This window comes from Leuciscus leuciscus (assembly GCF_965113295.1).
Source record: "Leuciscus leuciscus genome assembly, chromosome: 1".
NCBI classification, from domain to species: domain Eukaryota; kingdom Metazoa; phylum Chordata; class Actinopteri; order Cypriniformes; family Leuciscidae; genus Leuciscus; species Leuciscus leuciscus.
The window spans coordinates 34165290-34192089 of record NC_138725.1 but is presented as its reverse complement, the minus strand read 5'-3'; the positions used below and the strand labels follow the sequence as shown (position 1 = coordinate 34192089).

General features: G+C 38.3%; 1 protein-coding gene and 1 long non-coding RNA gene across 2 annotated transcripts; one reads left to right on the top strand and one right to left on the bottom strand.

Moving 5' to 3' along the window:
- Window positions 1-1297: 1297 nt before the first annotated feature.
- On the bottom strand, window positions 1298-20821 carry LOC309478267. Its single transcript, XR_014198916.1, has 3 exons — window positions 13420-20821; window positions 2307-2363; window positions 1298-2201 (listed from the first exon to the last, which is right to left on the bottom strand). It is a non-coding gene; the product is annotated as an uncharacterized lncRNA (long non-coding RNA).
- Window positions 6261-8846, top strand: LOC309474677 (baculoviral IAP repeat-containing protein 2-like; the record flags this gene model as incomplete). Its single annotated transcript, XM_082137238.1, has 2 exons — window positions 6261-6264; window positions 6764-8846. 2 exons carry the CDS (start codon window positions 6261-6263, stop codon window positions 8149-8151), a joined length of 1392 nt encoding a protein of 463 aa, XP_081993364.1. The 3' UTR covers window positions 8152-8846.
- Window positions 20822-26800: the final 5979 nt, after the last annotated feature.

The window sequence follows — 26800 nt, the reverse complement described above, 5'->3', positions numbered from 1 at the left end:
CGGTTTACTTTATCTCAACTTAAAAAAATTCATTTACTCAAATCACATTTCTATAGTCAACTTAAACGTACAGTATGGGATTTTTTCTCCACTAGGGGTCGCTAACCTATTTACAATAACAAAGGCGTAGATTGATGACGCAACATTTGCTATGAATTATGGATTTTGTCGTCAACGTCAAGCCGACCGATCTAATAATGTATATGGATTACTGAATACATCGATGCTTTTATCATGACTGTGATATGAAGCAGTTCGGGATTGCTAAGAGACAGCTATCAGCTCCAAACGCGATGCGAGTCCCGCGGATACAAAAGGAATATGGACATTTCATTCTACCGAACTACACGCAGAATTACTACTCACAGGTCAGTTTATTCGACAAATTAAACTTGAGAGGTAACGCAGCGCTGTTTCACTTGGTCTAACATTACACTATCACTCTAAACTGCATTTGAATGTGTTGAAATGTATGTGTTAACGTTAGTTTGTCTGTATGAGACTAGCAGTAAGCTAGCTAGATCAACATTAGAATAACATACAGATCATATTCTAACATTTTATCATTGTTGAACTATATAACCTTGATTAGTTTTATGTAAATGTGCTCACCTGTTTAATAAAGTACATGTAGGAGTTGTCGAAGTCTCGGACGTGGAGCTCTCGTTTATATAGTGTCCATGGGAGCTCTCGACATCTCGAAAACACCGCACTGATATTGATTCTCGGTTTAGTTCTCCTTTTTTATCCAAAGTCTGCTTGCCATGGTCCATAATGTTTGAACGAAACAACAACAGCGTGCAAATAGACATTGCGAACTACACAGTTGTCCGTGTCAGTTTGGTTACTATCAGAGGGCTCTGGTTCATAGCTCTGGTTGCCATGGCAGCACGAGCGGAAACCAGAGACAACACGGATATGACGGCATTGACGGCGACAAAACGGAAATAAAGACACGGTCCGTGTCTTCGAATTAAAATATTAATTTCTCTGGATTTAGAAGTTAATTGGAACTGTCGGGATAATGTAAATACACAACTTCAAAAAATATATAACATAGATATAGTGATTTTTTATATTTAAAAAAAAAAAAAAACATATTGTGCCTTTAAAGTAAAAATACTCTTTCAACCAAAGAGATTTGTTTAATTAGCATTAAATTATAAATTATTATTTGGATTAACTTAATTTTTTTAACTTTTATATATTAAATATCAAAATAAATACAAAACAAAATGACAAACATGAAATATCACAGAATTTTTGTCTGAAAAAATAAGCCTTTTACACTCTGGAATCAAACATTTAACTGTTTATTTAGTGCAATCTTCCAACAAATTCACAGAAACCAGAATTTCCACTTGTTCTAAAAACATTTGATGAAGAATTCATTTGATTTACAAAAGTCAATACTGAAACCGTTTTAGTGCATGACTTAATAAAAATAAAAAATACATTCAATAATAAAACCGTCAACATTGTAATTTTGTACAACAACAAAAAAAACATCCATCAATAAATGTATACATCAATTCCATTTGCTACAGTAAAATTGTCACTTGACATTTCAGATTATCTTGCATTCAATTTAGGAATGTAACAGAAAACATTGAAAAGCCCTTAATATGGCATTGATAAATCATCCAGTGTAACATCAATTCATTAAAAAAAAGTGGCTCAACCTTAAGTTTATCAAGCGACGAGAATACTTTTTGTGTACAAAAAAACAAACAAAACTTTTGACTTTATTCAACTATTAATTTTCTTCAGTTTGGGTCGGACATCCAGTAAATGTACACTTTAGAACCATTTTAAACACTACATCGAGACCCATCCGCGGCATCTTCTCAGTTCTTGCGCATGCGTTGTGTTGCTTTTGTGAACACGTCAAGAAGATGAACGAAAGTCTTACAGGGATGGAACATCTTGAGGGTGAGTAAATACTGATAGAATTTTCATTTTTGGATGAATTAACCCTTTAAAACCATTTGCATCTTCGCTATGTCCATGACATTTTTTTGAAAGGCCTCAAAGGTATATTTAAGTACTTCAGGATACCTCAAGTTCTCAGTACGTGATTCCAAACATCATGGCACAAGCAGATGCAACTGAGGACAACTCATGTAAAACCTCAGTACCATCAATGACAATGCTGATGTCCAGGGGAGTGCTTAGACCATCACTTTCACAGAGCACAAAATCTGAAAGACACACAAGCAAAAAAAAAAAAAAAAAGAAACAATTCTTACTCAGAGAGCTAATTCATAAATTCAACTGCTCTTACCAAAAAGAGACCAATTACTTACCGTCATCTTCTGACTGGACTACAATGACTCCAAACTGTTGTCTTTCAACATCTGTATCTTAAAAAAAAGACAAACACAACAATCACCAACTTGCATAAAGAAAATTCAAATGCATGGATATGCTTTTGCACCTAAGAGCCAACATTTTTGCAAGTTTAGATATTTATAAATAATACGTTAAATAAGTTGGTGTAATTTGAACGTTTATCAATAATTATTTTCAAAGTTGCAAAGATGTCATGTCATACAGATTTCATAAAATAATGTATTTTGTGTAACGTATTATGTAATAGGTCACTGCACGCGTGTATGCATGTTTAAATTTTTATGACGTAATCAGAACCTACTGCAGTGTGTTAAAACGTCAACAACGTAATTGATCAATCAAGTATTTACCATATATTTATTATTTTAAGGTTATACAGTAGTATGTACTACTGTCACTTTAAGAATTAACACACATACCAACAAAGACAAACTCGATTTTTTGGCAAATGTTTAAGACACAACCAAATGAGAGAGAATAGAGGGCACCTTTCGTCAAAAAAACTGACAGTTTTATTGCTTTATGGCCCTCAAAGCCCCGCCCCTTTTGACCGGAATTTCCCACGCTAGCTCCTCCCACTTATGGGCTGTACAGTACACCGTGGGAATTTTCCCACGCTAGCTCCTCCCACTTATGGGCTGTACATACACCGTGGGAAAATCGGACTTGTGGCACGCCTCCTTAGGGGTTGAACATCTAAAGCGTGGGAAAATTTCCCAGCGCATACAAGTTCTAAACGATAAAAACTTTTTAAAGAAATGTACAATAAAGACATAGAGTGTGAGATCAGTGTTTTTTTTTTATTTATTAAAGAAGACAGTTGTACATTCATCACTTTTAAAACATTAATGAAATAAGTTTAAAATTGCATTTTTCTCTTAAAGAGTGTTATTAAAAAATGAGTTAGTGTTATTTAAAGATGTTAAAACATTAAAACAAGGTTTTTTAATTTACAAAAACATAATTTTTTACAAATTGTAAGCATTTAACTTTCACATAGTATTTTGTAAAACTTTTACATGAAACACAAACTAATTTAAAAAGTGTTATGTTTTTACATACCATTCGTTAAAGGACTCAGAGCTTAAAAGATATATAAGTGTTTCGTTGTGGTGGAGCAGAGTGGAGAGCGTCCATTCACTCCGGAGGTCAGTCAGAAATGAAGCTCTGTGAGGCCTACAGAGAGACACACACAAACCCCGCCCCTACCCCCGCCCCCAACAGATGTCACCGTGGGAAATTCCCACACCCCCTTCAAGCTCCCAAATAGAAAACACATCCGGTCATCTCGGTGGCCAAACTTAAATGACCAAAGAAAACCGATGCAACGGCTCGAAGAGACCACACCCCCTAACACACCCCTCTCAAAGCTGAGAGGTCAATTTTGATTTAAGGGCCTCCCTAAAATGACATCACTCACGGGAATCCCCCTCCCACAGCATCACAGTCACGTGAGCTGTTTTAAAAAGGAGCGCAAACATGACAAGAGCTACTTGTGGTTTTATTCAAGTAGAACACTATGGCTACGTCAGACCACAAAACTCCTGAAACATTGATGAAGCTATGGAGGATTCGCCCTTAGAGCCGCGAAAAAAAACATAGTTACCAGGACCCGTTTAACGCGATTTCTCCACGAGCCGGCGGAGCGCAAGTGAAATACTTTTCTGGAGGACGTGCGTGCGAAGTCAGATTGGTTAATGGATAACGACGAGCAATTCACAACGAATACAACAGAGGATCCCAATTTGTTTTTTTACGGAAAGGGATTGGATTTTATTTTATACAGGAGTATGGAGAGATTTGAAAGATGATGGGAGTGAACCGGTTTTCATAGCAGAGTGGGCTGGATTAACCACGGTTGCAAGATACCGACTTCTCGCAGATTATATATAAAAAATAAAAAAAAACACTCAGAGGATTACGTTTACATACTTTTTTGGAATGGATGTACCCAAATGTTCGTAGCCTATTTCTGAGGATGAGCATTTAAAATAGCCTACTACGATTTAAAATTCATGTTTCAATGGAAGGTTTACATGTGTTGGAACAGATTTTTTCTAAAATCACGTAGCTTTTTTTTTTAAATGGAGCGACGCATTTGGATCTGTTGATGGATACGCACCAATAGGATTACCGGCTGCAACGAATGGAGACCCACAGAAAAGCATCGATTGGCTGAATACATTTTGTGATTATTTAATCCTTTCTATGTAAAGTATTTTGAATTGCCAGTGTATAAAATGTGCTATATTAATAAACATGCTATGCCTTGCTTCGCCTATGTCATAGGAGAAATTATATTTAATTCACAACTCTATGCTCTCATACAGACTAGAACTGTCTCACACTCACACAAACACCGACCCCCAAGTTAGGCCTACTGATTTATTCACTCTTCGATAGGATAATCCACATCTCCCAATGGAGAAATCTGATCATTGTTTGAGAATGCGTTTTGGAGTAAAAAATAATAAATCTGTTCAAAACTATGTGATTTAAACCATAAAACCGTGAAACGTAAGCGGCAGGCAAACAGTTTTCTTTTCACAGACATGTAACACTTTCACATACAACTTTTTTAAAATGATACAGACCTTTAAAATACAAAGGTGTAGTATTTAAAACGTTAGGCCTATCAGAAAAATTTAAAACAAGTTAGAATGTTTTCCTTCACCTACAGATTTTAAAACCTGTAAAAAAAAAAGAAAAAAAAAAGTCAATTGGGTTAAAAGTAAATGCATCATCATGAGCCATTTAAAACAAATACAGAAAAGCCACTATAGTGACCAGTTTTAGCGTGTGAATTGACATTTTACATATTACGCTGTTTACATCTTGTTTTTGTACAGTTTTTGTTCGTATGAAAAACATGAACAAATATTGCATAAAGATAATTAAATGACGGTCCTTCAAGTATGAGAGTGACTAAACAAATCATATTTATTTTAGAACATCTTTCTGCTATGTCTACGAAACATTGACGTGAAAGATGAGCATTACACTTCAAACTCGTCTAACTATTACACTTATTTTGTTATTATTACACGGTTATTTTGTGTGTGTGTCACTAAACAACATGGTTAAGCTAATGAATTATAGTTGATGCGTGGTATTTTTACGTGAAAGGAGGAAAAGGAATATTTAACATGTAAAAATAAAAATATTTTAACCTATCGTCAATTTCAATTGTTAGATAAATCATCTAACAATCAACAGTTATATGTGAAACAATTAGAGTTGGTGTAAATTTGTCGCATTAGAGCAGGATTCTTGTTTATATTGAACATTGTTATTCTACCGCATGTTTAACAGCGATATTGTTCTCGGCCTCATCAAAGTTCACACAGTTTTCACCGGAGCATACCGACTCTGAAACAAGACCAAGTATTAGCATGTAACATTTTGGACACCTTTGTTTTTAGGCATCTTTGCATTTCTTCTGAAACACCCTGTTTTGAAATTGTTTAACAATTTTTATCATCACTAGCGTAACACTTATCATATTGTCGGGTGTGATTGTAATGTTTTGTATGGCGTTTTCTTTTCACTTTCCCCCGGATATCTGTTTCCTACAGTTAGCTGTGATGTTAGTGAACTCTAGGTCTTCTCTTTGTTCATTTACGACAGTATTCACATGAATTGACTTGATTTGATAAAATTATGGTTTAAACCATCATCTTCACATGAGACATTTACATTATATTATTATACCGTCCTAGTTTTTAAAGCGCTAAAATTTATATTTTACATTTTAACCCTTTATGCGGATATAGAATGCCGCACAAGGTTCTCTGACATATCTTATCGTGTAAAACATCTATGTAGATCTATGTTTTTAAAAATACAGCGAAACAAAGGACACATCTTTCTATAAGCGACCCTCAAAATCTGTGCATACAACAAAACACATGGGTATGTGTACAATGATTTATCAGAAAATTACCTTTGTTTGAAGAAAAACTTAAATCAGCTGGTGCTTGATAACTATTGAAGCTATTAAACACCCATGAATTCGGTAATGCGATATTGATATCACGTTTTCATTTTAACTCAATACATTTGAATGTGCTAAAGGTCTATGAACTTTAACATCTTAATAGTTGGTCAAATTAACTTAAAGCCTAGGCAAAATGAAATACATCCTAACTACTTTCTACATGCTTGTTACAGATCTTATGACGTACAATTCACCCATGCATACTGTATGTTTTAAAAATATATGTATATTTTTATATATAAATATTTTGGTGTAATTATAGACATTTCTCCGGTGGCATATGCATAACTTCTCCATGACGCTACTTCTGATTCAATGTGGCATTATATGTAATCCTATACAGCGGTTTACGGCGTCATGATGACAACCCCTCCAGCGGGGCGGAGTGAGCTGTTGTCCTGATAAATATTTCAGGAGTTGAGGATATGTCTCACCAGCGACCTCCGGTTTGTCACAATCCTGACATGGGTCGGGAACAGGAACGCTTTGACACCTTTCAGAATTGGACTCTTGGTACAGTAACTCCAGCCGAGCTTGCCCAAAGTGGTTTCTACTACCTTGGCCAGGGCGACAGAGTGGCTTGCTTCAGTTGTGGAGGCCAGCTTAGCAACTGGGAACCGGGAGATCGGGCAGTATCAGAGCACCAGAGGCATTACCCCAACTGCCGCTTCGTTCGAGGTGACCGTGCAGATAATGTACCTTTATCTGGCGGCGACCTTTCCAATGTATCTAACTCGGCAATGCAACAGTGTGAAGAAAGGTTGCTCACATTTGTCTACTGGCCCTCAAGAATAACTGTTCGACCAGACCAATTGGCTAAGGCTGGTTTTTACTATGTTGGTCGTCGTGATGACGTGAAGTGCTTTTGTTGTGATGGTGGACTCAGATGTTGGGAGTCTGGTGATGATCCATGGGTAGAACATGCCAAGTGGTTTCCAAGATGTGAATACCTGTTGCAAGAAAAGGGCCAAGAGTTTGTTCATCAGATTCAAGCAAGATTTCCAAGACTATTTGAACAGCTATTGACAAATGGAGACAGTGACTCGAGAGAATTTGTTGATCCAGCTGTTGTACACCTGGGTCCTAGAGAAGACCGTTCAGAAGATGCAGTGATGATGAACAATCCTGTGGTGAAGTCTGCTTTAGAGATGGGATTTGAGCGTGGCCTGGTGAAGCAAACCGTGCAGAGCAAAATTCTCGCAAGTGGAGAAAATTACAAAACCGTTCAAGAGTTGGTGTCTGATTTACTAAGTGCAGAAAATGAGAAGAGAGAGGAGGAGCGAGAGCTTCTTGCTGAGGAAATGGCATCAGATGGTTTTATTTTTCTTAAGAAACATCATCATGTCATCTCACAGCAGCTAAAAAGCGTGCAGAGCTTAATGGATCATCTTCTAGAGGAGAACGTCATCTCACAGAAAGAGTATGACATTATTCGTAACTGCACTACAGTCAGGCAGCAGACAGGGCAGCTCATTGAGTTAGTCCTGTCGAAAGGAAATGCAGCAGCAGAAGTCTTCCGCAACTGGATCAAGAAGAATGATGTCTGCCTGCTGAGAGAACTGATGGCCCCGACAAGTGAAGCTGCATCCCAGAGTCAAGATCTTTCAGACTTGTCTATGGAGGAACAGTTAAGAAGACTTCAAGAGGAGCGCACATGCAAAGTTTGCATGGATAAGGAAGTGAACATTGTCTTCATCCCCTGTGGTCACCTAGTTGTGTGCAAAGTATGTGCGCCTTCTCTGCGCAAGTGTCCCATATGTAGAGGCTTGGTCAAAGGCGCTGTCCGTACTTTCCTATCATAAAGTGAAGATATTCATCATCCAAGTAACAACAGTTTTTGGATGTGCAAATTTACACCAACTCTAATTGTTTCACATATAACTGTTGATTGTTAGATGATTTATCTAACAATTGAAATTGACGATAGGTTAAAATATTTTTATTTTTACATGTTAAATATTCCTTTTCCTCCTTTCACGTAAAAATACCACGCATCAACTATAATTCATAAGCTTAACCATGTTGTTTAGTGACACACACACAAAATAACCGTGTAATAATAACAAAATAAGTGTAATAGTTAGACGAGTTTGAAGTGTAATGCTCATCTTTCACGTCAATGTTTCGTAGACATAGCAGAAAGATGTTCTAAAATAAATATGATTTGTTTAGTCACTCTCATACTTGAAGGACCGTCATTTAATTATCTTTATGCAATATTTGTTCATGTTTTTCATACATTCCTATATGAACAAAAACTGTACAAAAACAAGATGTAAACAGCGTAATATGTAAAATGTCAATTCACACGCTAAAACTGGTCACTATAGTGGCTTTTCTGTATTTGTTTTAAATGGCTCATGATGATGCATTTACTTTTAACCCAATTGACCTCTAGAATTTAGGTTTTACCAAAGTGTGGAACTTTAACAGCCTCGAGCTTGGATGAATATGCCTCTCTCAGTGCAATAGTTCTGTTGTAATAGTTTAAGTGTAAAACAGCATGCACTTTGTGTAATTCGTAGATAGAGAGAAAGTTGCACTAAATGAAGTATCAATTTAGTCAGACAGAAAGACTATCACTTAAATTCTTAATTGTCATTTATTTCAGCTCTCAAAGAAACGTCTTCACCTAAAACACATACAGTCCAACATACAACATATGAAACAGCGTTGTGCTATCTGAACAAGATGACTAAATCTAGCGGAGTAATAAAACCATCATTTGGAAACTTTTGTATATTTATTATAAACGGCTCTTTTCTTAGTGATTTGGTCTTTTGAATCTTACATGGATTATAAGGACATGTGTGATTCCTGTATAAAGATTATGTTTTAAAGTTAGTCCATAGGGTGTGTAAAAATACACCCAAAGAATTAAGCACAACTATTTACACACATACTAAGTAGGAGAATATCTAACTGTATATTGTAGATTGTGAACATTCCATTATCCGTTTATTTGGGGTGAGAGAACATCCTTAGCTCATACATCTCTTTCATTTTGTTCTGGATGTTGAAGTGTTAGTTAAAAGATAAAGGTATTAGTTAATAACAAACAGACAAACAAACAAACAAACAACATGGAACCATGATATTAATATATAAAATATGGTATAATTACATGTTGAAGCATAGCCTACGCACAGTTTGAAAATGACTTCCATAATATTTTCTTTTAGTAAAGCTATGTCTGGATTATCCCAACGCATAGTTTTGCATCTGGGGGTGAGACCTCTCAGAGATTACACCAATATTAGCTTTCTCGAACATTTAATTAACATGCATTCCCTATATGTGGTTGTTAAACGCCTCAGGTAATTAATATGAAATGTAAGTTTGTCAGAAGAAAAAGGATCGGCCATACATTTAAAAAAAGTCTTCTAAGTGAAGATGTTGTGTTTGTCACAAAGACATCTAAAGAGTTTTTATACGTGTGAGGAAACCTCTCGCAATATTACTAATCATGTAATCACAGAAATAATGCAGGTCACCAGATTGTTTTAAAGAAATTAAAGCATAAATAAAGGTGATTCTTTATTTAAAGAAGATAGACTTCTGCTTTTGCAACACACAAATGCAAAACGACTTTTCTCCACTGTTGTGACGTATTTCCAAGTGAAAGGGAATATTGAACAGACTCCTCCTGTCCATCTCTGCTCATAGCAGACGGTTTAAGGAGTGGTTAAGCCGTCAAACTGACGTCATCAGAAAAGAAACGCCATTTCCAGACCGGAAGTCACTTTCCAGACTTTGATTAAAGATTACCATGACCAACAATTTTTCCTGTGTATTAACTTGCACGGATTAATTGTTCACCACAAGACTAGTAATATGCGCTAACAAAGTAAATAGGATCAATTTTGATTTCATGTCGACTCTAAAAATAGCTTTCATCAATTTCTTGTAAAGAAAACCAAAAGTTTACAGTATCACCCAAAGCTCACAATGCCATTCAGAGTTCACAAGAGATCATTTCTCGTTATCTAGGCATAACACAGCATGGTACAAAGTGATGCTCTCTCTCTCTATGATGTCGTAAAAGTTAAGACGTTCATCCGTATGTGTGTGTGTGTGTGTGTGTGTGTGTGTGTGTGTGTGTGTGTGTGGACAGATGCTTGAAAATATTAGGCTAGAAATATCTAATAGTGAATTAATAACTAAATTAGCCTAAATAAAAAATGTAAAAATTTTAAACGTTGTTTTGATAAGTCCTTTTTACCAAGATTTAAATCTGTAGCTATAGGCTAGCATGTGTATTCCCATACGTTGCGGAGTTTTAGGTGGGCGGAGACTCTATTTCTCATTCATGTGCTTTGCGGGACAGCGTAAGAGATATTGTTAGCTAAAAACTAAACAAAAGTTTATGTTAAAAAGTTTTGCTTATAATCTATTTGTTTGATGTATTTTTTAACTGTTGTAGTTTGATATGTTTGATATGTTGCTCACGTTTGAAACATTGTTTAAAAAACATAATTTTCCATTTTTCTGGTATCTTTAAAAGTCGTTTGTGAAAGACATTCTATAACTTGGTTTAAATGATTTAATGTTGACTTTTTTTTTTCTTTTTTTTTTACAGGTTTTAAAATCTGTAGGTGAAGGAAAACATTCTAACTTGTTTTAAATTTTTCTGATAGGCCTAACGTTTTAAATACTACACCTTTGTATTTTAAAGGTCTGTATCATTTTAAAAAAGTTGTATGTGAAAGTGTTACATGTCTGTGAAAAGAAAACTGTTTGCCTGCCGCTTACGTTTCACGGTTTTATGGTTTAAATCACATAGTTTTGAACAGATTTATTATTTTTTACTCCAAAACGCATTCTCAAACAATGATCAGATTTCTCCATTGGGAGATGTGGATTATCCTATCGAAGAGTGAATAAATCAGTAGGCCTAACTTGGGGGTCGGTGTTTGTGTGAGTGTGAGACAGTTCTAGTCTGTATGAGAGCATAGAGTTGTGAATTAAATATAATTTCTCCTATGACATAGGCGAAGCAAGGAATAGCATGTTTATTAATATAGCACATTTTATACACTGGCAATTCAAAATACTTTACATAGAAAGGATTAAATAATCACAAAATGTATTCAGCCAATCGATGCTTTTCTGTGGGTCTCCATTCGTTGCAGCCGGTAATCCTATTGGTGCGTATCCATCAACAGATCCAAATGCGTCGCTCCATTTAAAAAAAAAAGCTACGTGATTTTAGAAAAAATCTGTTCCAACACATGTAAACCTTCCATTGAAACATGAATTTTAAATCGTAGTAGGCTATTTTAAATGCTCATCCTCAGAAATAGGCTACGAACATTTGGGTACATCCATTCCAAAAAAGTATGTAAACGTAATCCTCTGAGTGTTTTTTTTTATTTTTTATATATAATCTGCGAGAAGTCGGTATCTTGCAACCGTGGTTAATCCAGCCCACTCTGCTATGAAAACCGGTTCACTCCCATCATCTTTCAAATCTCTCCATACTCCTGTATAAAATAAAATCCAATCCCTTTCCGTAAAAAAACAAATTGGGATCCTCTGTTGTATTCGTTGTGAATTGCTCGTCGTTATCCATTAACCAATCTGACTTCGCACGCACGTCCTCCAGAAAAGTATTTCACTTGCGCTCCGCCGGCTCGTGGAGAAATCGCGTTAAACGGGTCCTGGTAACTATGTTTTTTTTCGCGGCTCTAAGGGCGAATCCTCCATAGCTTCATCAATGTTTCAGGAGTTTTGTGGTCTGACGTAGCCATAGTGTTCTACTTGAATAAAACCACAAGTAGCTCTTGTCATGTTTGCGCTCCTTTTTAAAACAGCTCACGTGACTGTGATGCTGTGGGAGGGGGATTCCCGTGAGTGATGTCATTTTAGGGAGGCCCTTAAATCAAAATTGACCTCTCAGCTTTGAGAGGGGTGTGTTAGGGGGTGTGGTCTCTTCGAGCCGTTGCATCGGTTTTCTTTGGTCATTTAAGTTTGGCCACCGAGATGACCGGATGTGTTTTCTATTTGGGAGCTTGAAGGGGGTGTGGGAATTTCCCACGGTGACATCTGTTGGGGGCGGGGGTAGGGGCGGGGTTTGTGTGTGTCTCTCTGTAGGCCTCACAGAGCTTCATTTCTGACTGACCTCCGGAGTGAATGGACGCTCTCCACTCTGCTCCACCACAACGAAACACTTATATATCTTTTAAGCTCTGAGTCCTTTAACGAATGGTATGTAAAAACATAACACTTTTTAAATTAGTTTGTGTTTCATGTAAAAGTTTTACAAAATACTATGTGAAAGTTAAAGGCTTACAATTTGTAAAAAATTATGTTTTTGTAAATTAAAAAACCTTGTTTTAATGTTTTAACATCTTTAAATAACACTAACTCATTTTTTAATAACACTCTTTAAGAGAAAAATGCAATTTTAAACTTATTTCATTAATGTTTTAAAAGTGATGAATGTACAACTGTCTTCTTTAATAAATAAAAAAAAAACACTGATCTCACACTCTATGTCTTTATTGTACATTTCTTTAAAAAGTTTTTATCGTTTAGAACTTGTATGCGCTGGGAAATTTTCTCACGCTTTAGATGTTCAACCCCTAAGGAGGCGTGCCACAAGTCCGATTTTCCCACGGTGTATGTACAGCCCATAAGTGGGAGGAGCTAGCGTGGGAAAATTCCCACGGTGTACTGTACAGCCCATAAGTGGGAGGAGCTAGCGTGGGAAATTCCCACGGTCAAAAGGGGCGGGGCTTTGAGGGCCATAAAGCAATAAAACTGTCCGTTTTTTTGACTAAAGGTGCCCTCTATTCTCTCTCAAATGTGTTAAAGTGAATACTTGGCAAGGTAGACATTTTCAATTAAAATAAAATATCTATGACCATTCAAACGCCATATGACACTAAAAAGAACTCAATTCAGTGCTGTGCAATATATTGATAAAATGTAAATTCTCTGATGTCCACTTTGAATACAAACTTTGAATTATTTGATAAAACACGTTTGCATTAATCAGTTAACTGATCCTCATGTGATTATAAATGTATGATAGAAACAAACTTAACTTAATTTGTAAGATTACTCACCATATGTAATTTTGTGTCCACCATGAGGTTATCCTGCAGCAAAAGAAGATGATGGTCGATTAGAATTTTGTCCGTGCGTGGTCGTCCGTGGTCACGTGGCTTAAACAGAATGCAAACTTGTCATTTGATTTGAAGCATAATCACACCAACTTAACTGTTGCTTGACTCATTTTAAAGTATTAACCACTCTTGCTACTTTATTTTTCTCATTCACCAATGTTTCTACATCAATCAAATGTCAGAAACGTAACGTTATGCAATCCACTGAACGAAATGCAGATACGCAATGTATTATATATAACGTTACAATCTCTACCGATAGTAACAATTATATACTATTTTAGGGTTTTTGTGGTAAAATCCTGCTTGGAAAATAGGTATCTGAACTTGGGCTGTCACGATTATTAAATTTGGTAGACGTCTAGACGAGGAGTTTTACCGCGACGCGCTGTTTGAATGCTGAATGGATCAAATGATTGACAGCTGCAGCGGAGGGAAGACGAGTTTGCGTAAACTTTAATTTAACGATGTAACATTTCTTCTGTCCCTCACAACAAGATATGAAATGGCTTTACACCACTTAAATCATTATATTAGAATTTGTGAATGATTGAGTAACAATATTTCTGATTATTTATCTGAGCCTGTCTGAGTTTTGAGGACAGCCGGATAGGGCACGCCATTTGACGGAGGCGGTCGCCTTGTAATTCTCAAAGCAGGAAAAACCCAAATAAATAATGTAATTAAAAGTCCACAAATTATCTAACGTTACTTAAGTATCTATTAATGGCTATCCATCGTTACTAGGCCTAACAGTTATAGCTAACATTAACTGTACACTTCAGATGACTCTGACCAAAATAAAACAGATATTCAACCAAACACATGCATGAATGCATTGAATTCTACTTTAATATTATACAAATGTATATCAACGGCAATAAAACTTAATGGATCCGCAACAGTCTTCATACAGCAAAACAAGATGGCGGCCGAACAGAAAATTCTCGACCCAAGCTTGATGACGTCAGTAGTCACGTGGTTTGGACGTGGACGTAAAATTGTCATTTGATTTAAAGCAATTAGTTTAAATTACACCCCAAAAATTTGTTTTACTTCAAGACAACTAAACTCAATTACATTAGATCAACGACAAGCCAGAAAAGTGAATTTATTGAGTCAGATCAAGTATAAAAAGTTCTTTAACCCTCTATGGTACGCATTATGATATCAGTGAGAAAAAAAATATTTGTTATGTTTTACCTGCTTAAAATTTGACACTACAGCAATATCAATAAACATTATCATTATTTTTTTTATTGATTTATTAATTATAAGTTTGTTGCCTCAAGGCAACATTGTACCACAATGGACAAATTGAAACATTTGACATTTTCATGAAGAAAAAAAAATATATATTTATTGAAAATATCAATTTATTTAACTAAACACTTGAACAAACAGATTTATCAAGTTTTTATTGAATTACACATTTCATATTTAACAAAAAGTAACATTTATTATCCAGCTGTTGCCCTCAGGCAACATTGTACCATCGTGGAACGCAAGTACTACAAACCATTATAGCATCAAGTTATCATATCAAAACATTAAAAAACATCAAAACATGCTGTGTCAAGGTAAAACATTTACAATCACTATAACATTATCCTAATATGAAGGCCAGGCCTCAACAACAGCAAGATCAAACATTTGGAAGCCCTCCCCGGCCGACCTAATGACCCGTGTGGGGTCCTCCAGGGGCCCGTCGGGAACCCCCCGAAATAAGAGACCCCTACAAGTCCCACTAACCCTCTATTTGTCCGATTGCCCACTATAGTAGACAAATGTCCTGTTGACCCCACCACCGGTCTCAAGCCACGCCCCCGTCCCACTAACCCACTATTTGTCCGATTGCCCACTATAGTGGCCAAATGTCCCGTTGACCCTCCCTGACTTGTCCCAAGCCACGCCCCCATCCCACTAACCCACTATTTGTCCGATTGCCCACTGTAGTGGCCAAATGTCCCGTTGACCCTCCTTGACTTGTCCCAAGCCATGCCCCCGTCCCATGGACCCGCTATTTGTCCAATTGCCCACTATAGTGGCCAAATGTCCTGTTCACCCTGACCGGCTCCAAGCCATGCTCCTGTCCCACTAACCCATTTGTCCGACTGCCCACTATAGTAGGCACATGTCCCGTTGACCCCCCTGACCAGTCCCAAGCCACGCCCCTGTCCCACAAACCCACTATTTGTCCGATTACCCACTATAGAGGCCAAATACCCCATCGACCCCCGCTGACCACTCCCAAGACACGCCCCTTTCCCACGAACCCACTATTTGTCCGATTACCCACTATAGTGGCCAAATGTCCCGTCGAACCATGCCAAGTTTTCAGTTTGCAAAAATACAGATACATTTAGATAATTCAAACTCTTTTCCTTGCAAATAAAATATAATTGTATTCATACGTAGTATGCCTGGCATGGCCCTATGTGATTCCATTATGGTACAATGTTGCCTCGAGGCAACAAGCAGTTTTATGTAATTTCCTATGATAAATTTGATGATATATATTGTAAAGTTTTTTGAAAATACTTCTTTACTTACCAATGAAGGTGACTCTGATTTTTTGTGGCTGATTATTTGGACAGAAATTAGTGAAAAATGCCCTTTTCAGTGGAGAAAATATGGAGCCATGTGACATGTGCACGTGTGTTGAAAGAGGGAACTAAATGTACCCCTGTGGGTCATGTGACCACTCTTTTGCATTTTCTTTGGTTAGTATTTGAGTTCCCCTCCCCTTAGAGAGCATTGAACAATTACATTTTATTATGTTTTTATAAAAAAAAGCTAAAATAGACTATGTTGCCTGGAGGCAACACCGTACCACACTAATGACAAGCCATATGCACTTTTTAGAGTGTGGTGTACAGCACTTTGGAAACCTTGTGTTTGTTTAAATTGTGCTATATAAATAAAGCGGATTGGATTGGATTGGATGTTTAAGACATACTACATATTAACTTGAATGATCCACAACTTTTGTTTTTTGTTTTTTGTAATGGTTGTTCATGAGTCCCTTGTTTGTCCCGAACAGTTAAACTGCTCAATGGTCTTCAGAAAAATCCTCCAGCTCCTGCACATTCTTTGCTTTTCCAGCATCTTCTGCATATTTGACTCCTTACTAGCAGTGATTGTATGATTTTGAGATCCATATTTTCACACTGGGACTCAGACACAACTATTACAAACGCTGCAAACATTCAGTGATGCTCAAGAAGGAAACATCCATTAAAAGCCAGGGCGTGTAAATTGGTGTAAATTGTTCTTATTTTGTTTAAAAATGTATTAATTAATTAATTTAGTACTGCCATTCAGAGGCTAAATAAGATATTAACATGTAAAAGAAAACACACAACATATGTCAAAATACCATCAACACCTACTGTGTGTTGTTTTTTAACACATCTCTTTTTAGAGTAAATAACATTAACATCCCAAACATTAATGCATCATCAAAAGAGGTTGAGGTAGATAGCGGAAGTCCCCATAAAATACAAGTGACTTTTCTGACCACAGTTTCCTAAGTTTGTAATGTTTTAAACTCAGATCAGCATTTACAGAACTGAAACAACCAACACCCTTCCTCTTCAAAAGACTGTATAAAGACTCAGTGACTTGTAAAAGACTTGCACTGTCACGTGTGGTTTCAGGCAGACAGAAGAATAAAGTTCCAACACAAAGTTTAATTAGAAACATCCACATGACAGGCAAACAGGCAGGGCAACACACACTTAATGTTACAGTGATCAGACAGAGAACGAATGTGAGGGACCAACTTATATACCAAACACAAATGAGGAGGATGCAGCTGACACATATGAATATAATAATGAGGAGTGGGAAAACTGAACAAAGGAACATGATGAAAATGAAAACCAACTAAAAGTCAATGATAATGAAACCAAGAACACAATGGAAAGACTGACTTGTGCAATGATGTTAGAAATATAATTTTCTTATCTCAGCTCTCTCTAGGAGAAAACATGTCCTGCTTGCACATTCCTTTGCATTTATGTAATTCAAACATTTATGTAAGTTAAACATCTGTTTCATATTAAGAAGCACCCCATTGTAGAAAGGGGGAGAAAGGGTCCTATTCTTTTTCTATGCATTGTGTATTACAAAAGCCTTTTGGACCGCAAGGCAAGGAAAGGGATCTGACCGGATATTGACCATTTATAGATATCTTATACAACAGTATATATGATATTTATGATGTCATGTATGTTCTCATTGGTTGAGATGGTGATACTCCCTATACATTTTCAGTATATATTCTTTGTCTAGAACAATGGGAAGATAAGCTATTTTCTGAGCTTCCCAGGCTGGTCTTTTCTTTTTGTTTTATTCATTCATTACACCAAATAAAGGACGGAGAGAAAAAGGCGCTTATCGTTTGGAGGAATTCATTTTCTTACAAACGATTATGTCTAAAAGCTTGGTTATGGTGCAAGTAATGGGTGTGAACATGAAACATAACATGAACTTTACAATAAGATGATATTACATATTGTAATATACAATCATATAGCAATTTGTTCAACATCTTATTTAAATAATACAATATACACTCCCACAAAAACTACATAGATCTAAATTTATCTGACATCTCAGTTAAATAGCTGGAGGAGGAGCTCAATCTGAAGGTGACGCCCTAAACTTGACAACGTTTAAAAGTTACTCAACTGAAACACTCCTCAATCATCATCATCATTTACTGGACAGCAGACCTGAATAATTATCTTAGCTGAACTGTGACAACACAGAATCCAGTGATATTTCTCTAATTCAGCAGATTTCAATGAACCTTGTATACTGAATTTCTGTGTTTCCTGTTTGTTTCTGTTTCTGTTGACACTATAAAAAAAATATATAAATATATGGTCGCCTTAATCCAATTGTAATTTATAAAATATATAACTTAACAGTTTCTCATGGAATATTGTTTAAGATGTTAACCATGTATTACAAAGACAGTTCATATTTAATGCTTGTTACATGGTTTTGGTTCCCATGTAGCCTGGTTAAAACCAGGCCCTTCTCAGTAGTAACTGAGTTAGGGTCTGGCCATTGACAGTATATAAACTGGACACAGCGACCCCATTGGATTCAACGGAAAAAAAATGAAGTCAATTAGAACAACTAACTTCCTGATGGTCGAGCGTACTGCGCAGACTCAAACTGAGCTTGACGACGTAGATGTGACGTGAGCAACCCGTCTGTCTTCTAGTAGCTGTGTCAAGAGAAATCTGAATCATTCCCTTCCGAAACTTGCAGAGACGGAGAGTGTGAGTAGGAGGTGTCCATGAGCTAGGAGCAGGAGTAACTTGTTCTAAGTATTCTGATTAATTACTTTGTCATTTTGCCTCCACGTCCCCCCGATTGCCCGCGAGCTTCTCCTCCCGTCCATACGGTAATCTCTCTACTGTGCGACAGAGAGTCGCGTGGTTATGATGCAATCGTTAGCCTATTTTTACAAAAACTGCATCTACGGGGCCATAACGTAAGATACAAGGTAATGGAGCCTTTTATACATTTTCGTGTTTCTTTAGAAATAAATAATGGACAAATGGAGTCTTTAAATGCCTTAGATGTAAAGTTATTCTGTCAAAGTGACGCCAAAATGAATGGGAGTCAATGGGATGCTAACAGCAGGTGATGGTCCGCCAGCCAATGGCGGCGCTCTGGGAAACTTCAAAATAATATAAAACCCTGCCCCCCTTGGTCTGGCAAAGCTCCTTTTATAACTCATTTCCAAAGGGGCGTCACCAACGGACGTCGCTCAAATGCCTCTGGGCGCAATTGGATAGACCTAAAACTCCTAAAACCAATCAGAGCGATCGTCATGTGTAAAGCCATATGCTGCGACCCAATTCGCCTGAAAAAAGTATTTACTCTTTTTGTGAAGAAAATGTATTTATTTTTGAATGTGTAGCAAAAAAGTAGGCAACTTTGGGACATACTACTTCATCATCTTTATCGGACTTTATCTGTCGCGTGCATCCCGTCATGTAAACTGCCCTGTCAATCATCTTGTCACAGTTAAAATCCTCTATTAAATCTAATTTAATTTCCTACCGAAATGTAGTAGCACGTTCATCTGCCAGTGGGTCTTTCATGGACACTATCCTCACGTGTTTGCAAGAGAAGGGTCTGACTGCAGAGCCGCAGAGCCACATTTTCACCCCAGCAGTTTCGCCCCGCGCATGCGCAGTTTTGGTCTATATTAATATGTAAATATATTTAAAAAGACCTATTGTAGTGGCGATCGTACCACAAAAAAAACCACTTGAGGGAATTTGAAGTCGTCTCCAACACGTACGGTGCAAGAAATCAGGTCTGCCATGGAACTCGTTTTTTCACTTTATTTTATGCAGAGTAAAATTACTTACAAACACTGCTGCTTGCATTGCTGATGTAACTCGAGCTCGTAAGTTTGCAAGCAACATTAAACATGATGTTAGCAGCTGGACATGACAAAATCCATCACACACATGCACACAAGCACGGTTGAAAAACTGTGTGGCTTCCTGGCTCCTAATTCCCTGACGCTATTCACCTGTAACTTCCTCATATAGCCTGTGATGCCCTGCCTATGCCCCCTGGTGTGCAGGTGAAAGAACGTCACCCTCATGCCACTTAACCACCAACAAAAAACATATAACACATTAAAATTGGCTACAACACACCGGCCCCCAATTGTTACTCTATAATAATGTAACAATTAAAAACCATACAAACAATGGAGCCAAAAAATGTTCATCATGCACATACGTGCTTTCAGTTTATAATGTCCATGTGAGCATACATATGTCTAATATATCAGTCTTTATCCAGCTTCTTGCAGAAGACAAATCTTTGTGACTGGTCTCTCCAGAATGTTGCATTTGGTCTGGACTTTAACAGACCGCACAAGTCCTCGTGAGTCAGGAAAGGTCTGCAGTACCTTCCCTAATAACCACGATCCACGAGGGGCAGTAGAGTCTGCCACAATGACTATGTCTCCAATGATGAAACTTCTCTTGTCCTTAGACCACCGTTGTCGTTCCTGTAACAGAGGTAAGTACTCCCGGATCCATCTGTGCCAGAAGAGATCCGATAAGAACTGAACTTGCCTCCAACGTCGTTTTGTGTATAAATCACTCTTCTCGAAAAGCCCAGGTGGAAGTGCAGGTTTGCCTTTCAACAGGAGGATGTGATTAGGGGTCAAGGGTTCCAGATCGTTAGGATCATTTGACACTTTGGTGATGGGACGGTCATTTAATATGGCTTCCACCTCACATAGAAGAGTTTGTAACCCTTCATCATCCACACTTTGCTGATGAAGGACTGAGTTCAGTACCTGCCTGACAGCGAATGATTCGTTCCCATGTTCCCCCATGATGTGATGCAGTAGGAGTGTTGAAGCTCCATTTCACTCCTGACTGAAGTAATGCCTTTTGAATTTTTTGGTGATTAAGAGCAGACAGAGCCTCTCTCAGCTCACGTTCTGTTCCAACGAAATTAGTTCCGTTGTCTGATCTAATGTGCGATACCTGGCCTCTTCTAGATATAAATCTGCGCAGTGCATTGATGCAAGAACTGGTATCTAATGAATATGCAATTTCCAAATGCACTGCCCTGCTGGCCATACAGGTGAAGATAACACCATAGCGTTTTATAAAGCTGCGGCCTCTCTTCACTTCAAAAGGCCCGAAGTAGTCGACACCCACACTTGTGAATTTGTCAGGTTGGAGTCTGTCTTTCGGCAAATCTGCCATCTTTTGTTCACCCAGCTTTCCTCTAAAACGTCTACAAATGATGCAGGATGAAATAATCTTTCTAGCAGCAGCATTTGCGCTGATGATCCAATACCGCTGACGAAGTCTAGAAAGCAGATGATTTCTTCCACAATGTCCTAACTGCTCATGAATGTGGCGAAGAATGAGAGTGGAGATATGTTGGTCTTTAGCCAAAATGACTGGATGTTTCATGCACTCAGGCATTGCTGCTTTACGGAGCCTTCCACCCACTCTCAAGAGCCCCTTTTCTAACACTGGATCAAGTTTGTAAATGTGGCTGCTTTTCTTCACTCCAGATGTTCCCCCTTTCAAAACAGTGATTTCTTCTTTGAACTTATCTAGTTGACAGTATTGAATGATGGCACTTTCAGCAGTTTCAAGATCTTCAGGGGACATGGTTTGACCAGTCAGTGTGGTTCTGAATCTTTGCATCTCCTTTTCCACTTTGTTCTTTTGTTGAACTTTATCAAGTCCACTGCTGGACACAGAAGCTTGTATTTTTCTTTCCTTCTGACTCAACAGCAACAACATCTTTCTCACCTGTAGAAAGCAAGCAACTGAGATCTTTAGCCTTTTCCATGAAGAGAAATAAGTCATCAACTGATTTGTTGCATTCTGTGTATCTGTGTTGACAGTGTTTGTTACATTTAGGACATCTTCAATGACTACATCATTTACTGTAGCCTCTCCTTTGACCTCTGGGTCATCACTGCTGATAGAGACAGAATCCACAATGTTAACAGGCCATTCCCTTTCATTCTTGAGAAGAAAACCTGGGCCATGGATCCATCTGCTGCTCGTGAGCAGGTAATCAATTTTCACCCCACGTGAAGCCTCATCAGCAGGATTCTGCTTTGTATCGACGTACCTTCACTGTGAGACAGCAGTGGTTTCTCTTATTGTGGAGATCCTATTGGCCACAAAGGTGTGAAAATGCCTTTTTTCATTCCTGATGTATTTTAACACAGTTGTGCTGTCACTCCAAAAGGTTGAATTCTCCAACTCTAGCTGCAATTCTGTTTTCAACATCCTATCAATTCGAACTGCAAGTACGGCAGCAGTTAGTTCCATCCTTGGGATTGTCACTTTCTTTAATGGAGCAACTCTCGCTTTTCCAAGAATAAAGGCAAGATGAATTTTCTTCTTGTCATTCTGCATTCTCAGATACGATACTGTGCCATAACCATCCTCGCTGGCATCTGAGAAGTGATGTAATTGGGCACTTGTAAGCTGTCCAAAATCTTTGGGCTTGATGCATCTTGGTACGCTAAATGTGTTGAGCTTTCTTAGATCTTCTAGCCACCCCACCCACTGTAGTTGGTAGTTTGGGGAAATGTGATCATCCCAACCACAGTTCAACCTACAGAGATTTTGCAGCAACAACTTGGCAGGTAAGGCAAAGGGTGCTAAAAATCCAATAGGATCGTACACTGAGCTGATTACAGACAATATACCTCGTCTTGTCAATGGTCTTTCCTGACCTGCCATTTTGAACCTGAAGGTGTCAGTTTCTGCACACCATTGCAGTCCAAGTGTTCTCTCAACAGGGAGATTGTCTCTGTCGAGATTCAATTGTTTCACTTCCTTAGCTCTTTTTTCCACATCAATAGATTCCAACACTGACCTGCTGTTGCTAATCCATTTCACCAGCCGAAACCCCCCCCAATTGGCATACAGTTGTCAGGTCTCTCACCAGGGCTATGGCCTCTACTTCTGAAGGCAAGGACTTCAAACAGTCATCCACATAGAAATTGTGCTTGATTGTGTCCGCCACGTGTACTGGAAACTTTGCCCTGTTGTCCTCAGCAGTTTTTCTTAGGGCAAAACTGGCACAGCTGGGTGATGATATTGCACCGAATAGATGAACAATCATTCTATATTCAGTAAGATGTTGTGTTAATTCACCAGCTGGCCAACACAGGAAGCGTAGAAAATCAGCATCCTGTTTTGTCACTTTAACTTGATGATACATTGCCTGGATATCAGCCATCACTGCTACAACTTCTTGACGAAACCTTAACGGAACTCCAAGCAATGAATTCGTCAAATCAGGTCCCTGAAGTAGCTAACTGTTAAGCGACATCCCCTTAAAGCTTGCACCACAGTCAAATACTACCCTCAAGGTTCCCTTTTTCGCATGGTACACGCCATGATGCGGGATGTACCAGACTTTTCCTTCTTCTCCTTTCCTTTGATTTTCTGGGACCTTTTCTGCATATCCTTTACTTATGACATCACTGAGAAAGTGAGTGTATTCTTCTTTAAAGGTAGCATTTTTCTTGAATCTCCTTTTCAAACAGAGGGCCCTTTGATCAACAACATGACGGTTGTTAGGCAGGATAACATTTTCCTCCCTGAAAGGTAATCTCATGCAGTAATGACCATTGCGGAGTTCAACTGAACTGTTCAGAATTTCCATAAACTTGAGATCTTCTCTGGACATTTATGGCTTTTCCTCAGTGGATTTCTCATTAAAGTCGTGGTTATATTGCTTCACCAACAGTTCCTCTATGTTAGCAATAGATATTCGGTTGACTGTAATGGTAGGATAGCTGCTTCCAATAGCATTGCCTCCTCTTGATAACCCATCCCAATAGGGTTCTGACAGCATAGGGTCCTCCATCCTTGCTGTTTACCACTTGCCATGGTTCCATTACTCTTGAAACGTTGGTTCCAATCAATAGCTCCACATCAGAATTGATGACAGGAATTTCCACTGAGTGCAAATGTGGCCAGGCACTTAACTCTTCTTGTCATGGAATGTTATCACGAGTCACAGGCATCTCATATTGTGTAAATACATCAGGCAATTCAAAGAAAGTGTTACTATTGAGTGCAGATACTTCCAGTCCTGAGATAACATGACTGTCAACAAACTTTTCTTGGCTCATGGTTCTCAACAGGATCTTGGCGTTTCTTCCTCTCACCTTTAGTTCCCTCATGAGTCGCTCAGAGCAGAAAGTGGCTGTGCTACCGGAATCTAAAAATGCATACGTTTTTAGCATCTTACTACCTTTCACAGCCTTGATTTGTACGGGCACAATTGGCAAAACACAGTCTTGTGCACCGGCCCCTATATGGCCACAAGTCTTAGGAGAAACTACATGACTTGTTTCTTGGTGTGTGTCCTCTGATTTGGTTTCCCTTTCCTTTGAATGGATATGGAGGCAGGTAGGATGTTTCAGGTTACACAACTTGCAAGTTAGACGTCTATGACATTCTTTGCTCATGTGTCCAACAGTCAAACACCCAAAACAAACACCTTTCACCTTTAGAAAGTCGATTTTCTCTCTGTGCAGCTTCTTCTCCATTCTGGGGTACCACTCCAATCTGTGGCCCTCCTCACACAGCAGACACGTCACCTTTGTTGACTTATCAGTAACATTTTTCTCTTGTTGCACTTGATGTGTGTTTCCAGTATTAACAGCTTCCACAGAGGTAGCAAAACTGCTTCCCCTTCCCTTGAAGCGAACCTGTGAGACTTTATGTCCAACGTTATATTTTAATGGTAAGATGGATATGTCCTGAATGTTTCCAAAGAGTGGATCAGAGGCAATAGATACTTGCCTCTCAAGAAAACTGACAATGTCACTGAAACCCGCTTGACGACAGTGCCTTTCCTGCAACTCATAAGCAGTGTTTCTCCACCTTTCCCTCAACTTATATTGTAGCTTCAAGACTATAGCACGCATATTGGATGGCATATTCATTTCTATCATGTAACTAATGTCCTCCATTGCGTTACAACAAACCCGTAGAAACAAAACAAAGGCTTGCAAGCCCTTGACATCTTCTGCTTTCACTGGTGACCATCCCAGAGCTTTCTCCATGTAAGCTGTGGCAATTCTTTGCTCATTTCCAAATCATTTCTGAAGAAGTGTCTTGGCCTTTTGATACCCCCTTTCAGGTGGCATGTGTTGACAGCTCTTGACCAACTCCTTAGGTTGTCCTTTGGTATACTGCTCTAAAAAGTACAAACAATCTTGATTGCTAGCAGCCTTTCCTTCTACTCCATTTTCAAATGCTCTAATGAACGTGCTGTATTCGAGAGGGTCTCCATCAAAGGTTGGTATATCCCTTGGGGGTAATGATAGTGAAGACTGCTGCTGTACTAGCAAAGCAGTTATGTCGTTTTGCCTTTGCATAATAGTGAGAATATTTCCTTGTTCCACGTTGGTTTGCACTAAACCATCACGCTGTATGGACTTCTGCGTGGAAAGCATGGCCGTTTCCTGTGTGTGATATATGGTGTGATTGGTTTGCTGGGATTGTTGAGGCATGCTTGGTTTGTGAAGCGGAACATGAACTTTTGTTCCACCTTGTTGAAAAATAGTTTCTTTAGGTCGTGCCCCCGTTGACACTGTGACTTTGCTGCCTCCTTTTGGTAGATGACTGAACTGATGGCTTGAATCCTTGAGACATGTCTCCATTGACACTGTGGCTTTGCTGCCTCCTTTTGGTGGATGATTGAACTGATGGCTTGAATCCTTGAGACATGTCTCCATTGACACTGTTGCTTTGCTGCCTCCTTTTGGTGGATGATTGAAATGATAGCTTGAACTTTGTGGAACAAATTCCATAGCATAGGATCTAAGAGAGGATTTGTACTTTGACCTTTTCAGATATGAATTCATTCCATCAGAATGTGCACTGGAGCTTTGCACATCAGAACCTCTGTACTTAAGCACCTTAACCTTTGCTGTGTGAGCAGCAATTTGACTTTGCAGTTCAAGCACCTCCTTCTTATGTCTAATTTGTTCCTCCTGTACCTCCAGTTCATGTTTTTCTTTTAGGGTAGCTGCCCTAGCAAGAAGAGCGGCCCTTTCAGCCTCTGCTTTTAGGTATGCAAAGGAGGTTGATGACTTTAAAGACCTGTGGCTGGAGCAAGAAGCTGATGTACACTTTTTACCACCAACATTTGAAACACTGTCATTTGGACCGATTTCATCAGTGATCACAGTCATATGTGGCGCAGCACTGTCAACTTCATCATCATCATCAAAATCACCATCATCATCAACATCCTTGCATTGCTCCTTAATGTCAAGCAACCACTCTTTAATTCTTTTAATTATTTCTGTATTACTGTTCATTTCGATTTCAAACCATTTATTTTGTTTTGACATTTCCTCTTTTGGTAGCAAAGGTTTCAATGATTCATGCAGTTCTGTTGTTTCCACACTCAACTTTAAAAAAAGTATCATATAGAATCTGTACCTCGGACACATTTTCTTTTGAAAGCATCAGTTGCTCAACTTCCTTTCTTAGTTTATAAAGTTTCTTTATCCTAAGGTTCCTTTCCTTTTGAAGTGATAATATTTTTTCCTCCAAAGCTTTAATCGTGAGTTTAACTGGTCTTTTACCAAGTTCATTCACCGTTTCACTTTGATTGACTGGTGCATTCAAATCCACGTTACTCATTATGCCAATGATTAGACAAGCTGCCGAAGTCTTTATTTTAAAATTTAAACAGGATTTACCTATATCCTGATTGTGAGAAGTCCAATCTCTTCCACACAGCTTATAACAAT